At 31.5% G+C, this 8,959-nt stretch overlaps 4 protein-coding genes across 4 annotated transcripts; 1 reads left to right on the plus strand and 3 right to left on the minus strand.

Moving 5' to 3' along the window:
• Positions 1-24: 24 nt before the first annotated feature.
• On the minus strand, positions 25-1,487 carry PHYBLDRAFT_184143 (hypothetical protein; the record flags this gene model as incomplete). The annotated part of the gene is made up of 1 exon (XM_018438892.1): positions 25-1,487. A coding segment is annotated over exon 1 (990 nt), but the record flags the coding sequence as incomplete, so codon positions are not given.
• Positions 1,488-3,854: 2,367 nt separating this feature from the next.
• On the minus strand, positions 3,855-4,831 carry PHYBLDRAFT_160815 (hypothetical protein). The gene is made up of 2 exons (XM_018434263.1): positions 4,798-4,831; positions 3,855-4,550 (listed from the first exon to the last, which is right to left on the minus strand). Exon 2 carries the CDS (start codon positions 4,128-4,130, stop codon positions 3,918-3,920), a length of 213 nt encoding a protein of 70 aa, XP_018283483.1. The 5' UTR covers positions 4,131-4,550; positions 4,798-4,831; the 3' UTR covers positions 3,855-3,917.
• A 2,728-nt stretch (positions 4,832-7,559) lies between these two features.
• PHYBLDRAFT_153346 (hypothetical protein) lies at positions 7,560-7,943 on the minus strand (the record flags this gene model as incomplete). Its single annotated transcript, XM_018433120.1, has 1 exon — positions 7,560-7,943. The coding sequence occupies one exon, from the start codon at positions 7,941-7,943 to the stop codon at positions 7,560-7,562; it is 384 nt and encodes a 127-aa protein (XP_018283484.1).
• A 464-nt stretch (positions 7,944-8,407) lies between these two features.
• On the plus strand, positions 8,408-8,953 carry PHYBLDRAFT_153347 (hypothetical protein; the record flags this gene model as incomplete). Its single annotated transcript, XM_018433121.1, has 3 exons — positions 8,408-8,552; positions 8,612-8,653; positions 8,715-8,953. The coding sequence occupies 3 exons, from the start codon at positions 8,408-8,410 to the stop codon at positions 8,951-8,953; spliced, it is 426 nt and encodes a 141-aa protein (XP_018283485.1).
• Between the last annotated feature and the right edge of the window lie 6 nt (positions 8,954-8,959).

Here is an 8,959-nt window from a genome sequence, read left to right on the forward strand (position 1 = left end):
TCTTCTCAGTGTGCATGTTGGCACCAGGAATGAGCTGGGTAGCTTCGGCATACATGCGATTGTCGTCGCCAAGGATGTCTCTGCCAATCTGCGTCAACTGCTCCACAGTCCAATCTCTTTTGGTCTCGCCATTGAAGTCCAATCTGGTCATGGTGAGCCGCAAGAGTGTCTGTACTTGCCTAGTCAAGGAAGCGAGGAAGCGGTCGGCAACACGAGCATCGTTTTTGGGGAGGCCGGCATCATACACAGCCTGAAGGAACTTCTTGGAGTAATCTCCAATCGACTCAGAAGGAAGCATTACCATGGTAAATACCTCTTTTACCGAACGGGATGTCACCAAGCGCGATCCATGTCTTGCTGTAAAGCAGATCTTGGCCGCGTTCCAATCTACACACTTCTTCAAATCCATCTCTACCCATCCATCGTCACTATGAGGCAAGCAGAGCGGCAAAAATCTCTTCCAAACTAGTTCAATGTCCTGAAGGGACGACTCAATAACCTTTTGGAAGGTGCGAAGGAAGTGGTCTACTGAGTGAAAGACCTCTTCATTCGGGAAGGATCTAATCACATCGTCTGCCAACTGGAACTTAGGAAGATCTCTTCTATTAAGAGTCAACCCTCCAGTGCGACTGCTCTTCTCTACAACTTTCACAGAAGGCGAAAGGTACTGACTGCATGCTATTTCTATATCTATCATTTCTTTGACGCGTCTGACCTTATTAAGGGCTAATTCAGCTGCTTGCTCATCGTTCATAGCGTGAGCAGCGCTGACAGCCTCCACATGCTGTTGAAGTTCTAGTCTAAGTTTCTCTGACAAAGACAAGACTGTTGTAGCAGCATTCGCTACCAAGGGACGAAGGGGAGAGGGAGCAACAAATTGTCCAGGGGTGGAGCTGGCAAAGGAGATGTTGTCACTCAGACTGGCGATGAGGTCCTCCTCAGTCATGACGGACATGGCATCCTCATCATGAGCAGGGATGATGGCGGCGGGATAGTTCTCAGCAGAGGGGTTCATGGTAGTTCACGAAAAAAAAATGTTGTGGTGGTTGAAGTTGAAGAAGTTTTTAAGAGGAAGAATTGAAGATTTGAAATTAGGAACGAAGATTCGTGAGAACTTGTGTAGGTTTTGTTTATTGAGAAAGATTTTGTATCAAAGTTTGACCAGGTTCCTACACTGAACTACTACTGCTATTTATATTGTTTTGGATTGGGAAAATTATATGACTGGGGTCAGGTAATCGATCCTATCTGAGCCTTAATCAGAGCAACGTGATCTTGGGATAATTAATGTATGATTAATTATATAAATGTGTGTAGTCCCAATGAAGTATTAACATCGAAAGTAAATGTGTTTATGAGTTATAATTATGCTTATAATAATCCACTGATGTATCCCATATTATGGTGATATCATCATATGAAATATAATCACTATCATGCATGCTAAACCTGTGTGTTAAATAATAAAGTAATCGGTAGACACCTTTGACTGGAATAGCTGAGGCCTTATATTATTTCCTTCAGACTTATTCTCAATTACAGCAGTAGTCAATACTCATTTACAACAAGTAAGAATTACAAATTAAATTCTATATATCCGTTTTAATATAATGACAATAAGGGTTTTACTAGCTATTGATGCTTGACGATTCGTGGCAGCAATGCTTCAACTACTATTCAAATAATGTTCAATATAAAAGTACAACACTTGTTGGGTGCCTTTAATATTTTTGAGTAAAATACTTTCGGGTGTAATAATCTTGATTAAAATACCCGTGAGTAAGATTGATTATAATATTATAAATATCATTATTAATTGTACATCTAGCACACTAATTGTTTGTAAGTTTCGGTCAAGTCTCGACAGTCAATCATCTGATATTTTTGTTAGAGCAACCCTTTCAATTTCGATATTTAACAAAAAAAGGCGTTGGTATATATATATATGTATATATATAATATTAATTAACACAGTACGGAAATACACGATAATCATAATTAAAACATGAGTTTAAAGTAGGCAGGGAAAGTATGCCAAAGTACATCACTAAGTACGCATTTTACTCTCTCGTAATGATATAGCTCTCAATACCAGTGTGTTTCGTTTTATATTACCAACCCAAGATATTATAATGGACGCCACAAGTACTTTGTAACTCTAATGTCTTGAATTCAAAAAATCAAATAGTAACCACGATAGTACTCGACATAACCGTGTATATATTTGACAGTATAGAAATACTTATTTGTTTTTTTCTATCATTATTTACTCTTTATATTAACTTATTTTATTAACAGCTTCTATTGTATTTAATTTTAAAGAAGAAGAAAACAGAGTACTTGTATGTGATACCCAGAGTCAGATATACTTGACGTCTTCAAGAAATTATACTTATATAGTCGAATATTGTTTTCATGCTAATTGAGCCTCCACAGTTCTAATTAAAGCAAGAAATATTATCTTTGTTTTCAAATAGGCTCTTGTAGAGAATGGTAAATGTAATTGCGAAAATATTTACAAGGCAATTAGCAAGAAAAGTTTCATATTTATTTTACAGTTTTCGATGCACCCGAGTTGGTCGATATACTTTACATTCAAGTGGCTGCTGAAGAAAAAGAAAAAGAAAAAGAAAGGCATATTTTTATACTAATGTGTCTTACATGACATGGAAATAAGCACTGGTGCAAATCATTAGGAGTACTGCTACTAAACTTTTCGACTAGTTGGCGGATGGGTATACATAAGAAATTATTGGTTTTGGTCATAAATAAATGAATATGGTACATCAAAGGATACCATTCTGCGCACACACCCGCACTCATGCAAAACAATCGGATCCAGTACATAATCAAATAACACTGGACTTATAGGTTTTTATATTTCTTACCATTTTATCATTTTTCATGAAAATAATTAAACTGCCAACACAAAGCAACTGCCGAAAAAAACAAAATAATATTAGTACAGTTGCATCTAACCAAAACTCATATACCACTACAGTCCTCATCGTCCACCATAATAGCAACGATTTTGCTAATATTGAAAGGCAATTAGTTATTCCCTTCTTTTATATTGTTTATCCACGCACACAAACGCCAACTGTACGAAGAATTAATTTGAGTTGGGTGCAATTTTAGACAATCCAATTTCTTTGTCATTCTTTCTTTCTTTCTTTCTTTTTAAATTCAGTGCAATAGATCTCTGATTCCTAAAAAAGGATTAGAGAACACATAGAAACACCTATAGAAACAGATGATTTTTTAACATCAAGCAAAATACATCGACTCTTGTCCAGGGTGAAAAAACGCGTGATGAAGGATACAGATGAAGTATAGAATAACAATAATGAGAATAAAAAATGGTTGATACCTTTGGTGTGCGGGATGAGGCCAAGGTAATTTGATTGACAATAAACGTGAATGAGAAAATATTTGGGAGTTATTGGAGTCTCACTTTGACCTCCATGTGGTCGATGGTTTTAACCTCTTAAAATACATTACCATTGTTGTATAACTTATTTATTTTTATTATTGTTTTGTAATCGTTCCAAATTCTATCTACACAAAGAATCAAAATGGGGAAAAACATCGTTTAATTGTTGTGGCTCAAAATTTAAATATTATTTATTTATTTATTAAGCTATGTCATACGGGGAATAAGCCAATCGTCTACCTCTCTTGCGATGCGTACTGCCTGTTCATACATATTTTCCCAGGGGTGGAAAAATCTTATACTTTACTTCCTTGTAATTTTATGATTTTCTGGTTCTCTTCCTTTTTAAAAAAAAACCGATTGACTTTCTGTGGTGAAACTACTTATTCTTAAGTTCTTTACAAAACAGGTTTAACTTATTGTGCCATCACGGATACTATTATCACTCAAAATAAACTCTTGTCACAATAAAAATTCATATTAGTTAAGAATATTGTGTCTTATTTTTTGAACCATTGTAATCACTGTGAATTATCCCAAGCATATATAATGGATAAAAGCCCTTTATTTGTAAACAAAAACTTGCCTCACCAATAAATTGGCTTTCGTTTCTGGTATGTAATGCACCTTTATCATTACTCAATCTAACATGAAATGGAAGCTTTTCTTTTGTACATATGCTTTCTACAATAGCCATAAGTACAGACGCTATTCTTACCACCTTTTTCTCATGAGTATTAAACCTTTACAGTAAAAGTATATTTTTCGATCAAGGTATATACCAACAAACGAAAATTAGTTATCATCACTGCACACGCCTACTCTTCTTATTATTCACTGTTTCAAATATATATATATCGATTATTCCTATTTTTGCCAATATATACTACAGGGAGCCTAAAAAATATATAAAATAAAAAATCATAATAATGTGGCTTTATCATACAAAGAGAATGCGAGTAATTGTTTTCTAGTTGATACATATCAAAACTTGCTCGTGGTCTTGGTGAAAGCTTGCGCTTTTAACAAATATAATATATTTTTGGAGATGTTCTTGGTAAAATACGTGTGTGCATACATGTGCGCATGTGTATGATTGTAGTAATTTCAATTGTAACTTTCATGGCAAGTTAATGTGAATATGTATGGTTATTGAAAGAGATGCACACAGAAGAAAAATAAAATAAATAAATAAATAAATAAATAAGAGTATTATTTTTGTTTATTCTGCTTGAAAAAACAACCCCCCATCCTCATTCCTCAAGTGGAATCATTGCACCAATGACTGCATTGAAAATATTTTTTTACAACTTTTCAACCTCTTCACAAAAAATATAAAGAATATCAAATATATATATATATACCTCTTATAATTGAGATTATTTGAACAATCTGTCGCCTCGGTTAAAGGGCACGCAAGATACCAAAAAATAAATAAATAAATAAAAAATATTGGCTTCAGTCGGCATTTATAATATTATTTTTTTTTTTTATTTTTTTTGAGAAATCAATATTTATTCAAAAAATAAAATTAATATAATTCTACTTTTCTCGACTTCTACTGATTGTATTTGTACGCTTCTTGGCTCTATCGATAGCTAATGACGAATAGTAACTGAAAAGTGGTATTAGAGGCGCATTGTCGGTCTTTGGAATTTTTCGGAGTTTGAAGCATGCTACGATTAGATGGTCGCCGGGATTTGGTATAGTGCGCAGGTGGGTAAAAATTAAAATAAATCAAATATTTCCACCCTAGCCGAATATCATATATATATATATATATATTAAAAAAAAATAGAATTTATCTAAAAAAAATTAATATGTTTATTCACAATTTTTTTGAAATGCTAATTTTTTTTAAATATAATAAAAGCATTAAAATTAAATATAAATAAATAAAAAACCAAATAATAAAAATAATAAAAAAATTTTTAAAAAAAAATAATAAAAAATAAAATAAAAAACCAAATAATAAAAAAAAAATAATAAAAAAATAATAATAAAAAATAAGAAAAAAATATAAAAACAAAAATATAAAAAAAAAATAAAAATAATAATAATAAAAAATTAAAAAAAAAAAAAAAATGTTCATTTTATACTTCAGCTAAATAGTTTATTTTATATTAATTTTTTCGTTTGCTATACTATAATAAAAAATATACTCTAGAACTATAATATCTCTATTTATATTTCATTTCTTGAGATTTTAACTTTTATAATAGTCTTATTATAACAAGCAATCATAAACCTTCCCTTAATATGTAAACAGACTTTTCCTTTACATCTCTTTAATTTAATAAACAAATTATTAAAAGAAGAAAACTTATAACAGTAGTATTATACTGTTGTTTTATTACAAAAAAAACTGTCAGACATTATTTTGATGAATCCGTACAATCTGAAAATAATTAACCACAATACCTTCTTATGCGCAGTAATATCTTCCTGAGCATTAACCAAAGTATAATGACTTTCCTTTTATTTAAATATAATATAATAGCTAATTCAGATAATGCGCAGTATTACTTTAGAAAACTATATATGACAATTCAATTCATATCCATAAAAAGTATCTTTTATCCTATCTTTGATTTTACATATACTCCTTGATTCCCAGTTGGTTTGACCTTTTGACTTTACTATAGTAAAAGGAAGACCAACCCAGATCGGGAACAACAAAACGACGCAAAAAAATCGAAATAAAAGAATGCTACCATGTAGGGTCGAACAGGGGTGCTCAGAACCAAAACAAAGTGATAACACTTGAGCTATGCAGCAACATTTAAACATTTTTCATTAAAATCAAAATATTACCGTTGCCATCAAACATATATATATATAAAGATTATAAAAGAGTTGTGAATATATATAAAATTAAAGATTAAATATGATTAGAGTATGTAACTTATATTTGACGAGATGATTGGATATGACTTGGATATTGACAAGTGTGAATATATATAATGTGATAGATCTAATGGTATTGACTAATATCAGAGACAGATAAGATATTATAGACTAATATTAGTATTAAATCAAATGTTATTGGCTAATATTGATTATATATTACATTTTATTAACTTATATAAGTAGTAAATTGGATGTGATAAATATATATATATAATACAGATTGACTGTTATTGATTTACATATATATCAGATCAGATATCATTTATTTATATATATACTAGATTGGTAGTATTCAGCTTATATATATATGAGATTGACTGTTATCCACTTATATATATATCAGATTGGCTGTAATCCACTTATATATATATCAGACTGGATATCATATGTTTATATATAATGCAAATCACCTGTCATTAGCTTATATATATGCAATTGGCGGACAACAGCTTATATATATACCCAATTGGCAGTCAACAGCTTATATATATATACCCAATTGGCAGTCAACAGCTTATATATATACCAGATCGACTATCATCAGCTTATATATATATCAGATCGGCTGTGATCCACTTATATATATATATCAGATTAGATATCATATGTTTATATATAGTGCAGATCATCTGTCATCAGCTTATATATACCCAATTAGTGGACAACAGCTTATATATATATCAGATCAACTACTGGTTTTATCCATTCAATTGGCGCCTATTTCCATCTAATTAGCATCCGTTTCCATCTAATTAGAACCCATTGACATCTGATTGGCTTCCATAGAAATTGAATTTGCGTCCATTACCAACTGAATTGGCTCCCATTTCCATCTGAATTTGCTCCCATTGCCATCTGAATTTGCTCCCCCCCTTTTACTATTGGCAGAAGGGTACATGGCACTCAAATTTTTTATCCTTATGGCTTACAATTTTTTTATATAACCTTAGTATTTTTTTTTGTAAACGTCGTATTTTTTTTATATAACTGCCATATTTTTTACATAAGTGCCAAACGCCTAATGTAATAGCACTTCAATATATGTAGATCTTTCTACAAAGATATGTCATAGAAAATATCTATAGAGAGAACTAACAGAATATGCAAACTTTTCTCTAGATTACTTTGTTAAAGTTAAATACCTTACTGCAGTTATAAGATAATAAAGCAAGTATCTCATTATAATAATTATGTTAAAATTGAAAATGCAATGATATTATTTGTATTCTTTCTTTATTGCAGAGTAAGTTTCGAATAAAAGATTCATTTTTTCGTCACTTGTAGCCTCCTTGTTGTTTTTAATGAAAAAAACAACTGGAGACTTTCTCCACTTCAAAATATAGCCACCAGCAGTTGTTTGTTTCATATTTACTATCTTGCTGGCTTTTTTGATAGTTAATCCCCTTATGAAGTAGAGATAAAGAAGCTTTTTTATATCTTTATCAGTAGGCTTTTGATATTGCCCTCTACTTTTTTTGGGGGTTTCGTCTGTTGTTGACGGGGCAGAACTTTTTGGATCTTCTGGCATTTCAGGCTCTTCAAGCTCTTCCATGATTTTTTCAAAGGCACTGTTATATTCTTCAAGTTTCTTGTGTAACATTGTAGGGTTTTCTGATAATAAAAGGTGAAAAAATAAAGAAATAGGAAGATATGTTAAAGTGACATATTTTATATAAATATAGTTATATCTAGCACATAGCAGTTATAATTAAATAGTAATTACTTAAGATGCAAGATAAAAATCAGAACATAAGTTGAAGCAGCAAGAATAGATGTAAAAAAGATTGAGTTCACTAGAAAAACATACGGGAATTACCATGTACAAAGTTAAATTATAACAATAGAAAATCTGGGGTATTTTTTCATCTCAGCTTTTTTTGTGTGTTCAAGATGAAAACACTGTTTTCCGGTTTTCTATTGGCTTGGATACAACAGGCGAAAATATTATTTATTATTATTATTATAAAGACATAACATTTCATTATAAAGACATAGCAAATTTAGTAAACGTTGTACTTGTTTCCTTTTTCTCTTAACACTTCAAAGTAAAAATAAATAAACATTATGTCCACAATTCCTGAACTCTACAACGAAAAGTGCCATTGTGCTGGATGTAGTCAGAACGATCTCGGCTATAGTTTTGTTGCCAGAAGAACTGCTCAACGTCATAACAAAAGGGCAAGACTAAATGCCATAAGATGTGAAAGGGGTACAATATTTGAATTTATTTAATTGTATTGTAATCCATGAAATAACGTGTTGTAATAGACATGTCTACCCAAAGAAATATGATGGAGGTCGATGATGAACGTAAGGTTTATTTAATTCAGATACTGTTAGGTATTAACCAAGTGTTATATTCTAAATGTAGCTATCTTAACCCATCAACCCGGAACCCTGAAAGAATCGTACACTCAGACAAACTCACCTGTTTGGGAAGGAGCTTCAATGTCTGACACTGAAGACGTTTCCGTTACTAATGACGCGATCAGCAATGGCGACAATGATGACAGTGGAAGCAACAGCAATGAAATCAGTGAAGACGAAAGCGAAGACGATGTTATTGAGCTCGACGACAATGAATTGAATAGTGAAGGTCAGTTAGTGTAAAAAATT

Source organism: Phycomyces blakesleeanus (assembly GCF_001638985.1).
Source record: "Phycomyces blakesleeanus NRRL 1555(-) unplaced genomic scaffold PHYBLscaffold_44, whole genome shotgun sequence".
NCBI lineage: Eukaryota > Fungi > Mucoromycota > Mucoromycetes > Mucorales > Phycomycetaceae > Phycomyces > Phycomyces blakesleeanus.

What these genes read in the sequence shown, in the direction of transcription:
- PHYBLDRAFT_160815 (XM_018434263.1), bottom strand. Translation starts at nt 4,130, where the DNA reads ATGGCTATTGTAGAAAGCATATGTACAAAAGAAAAGCTTCCATTTCAT.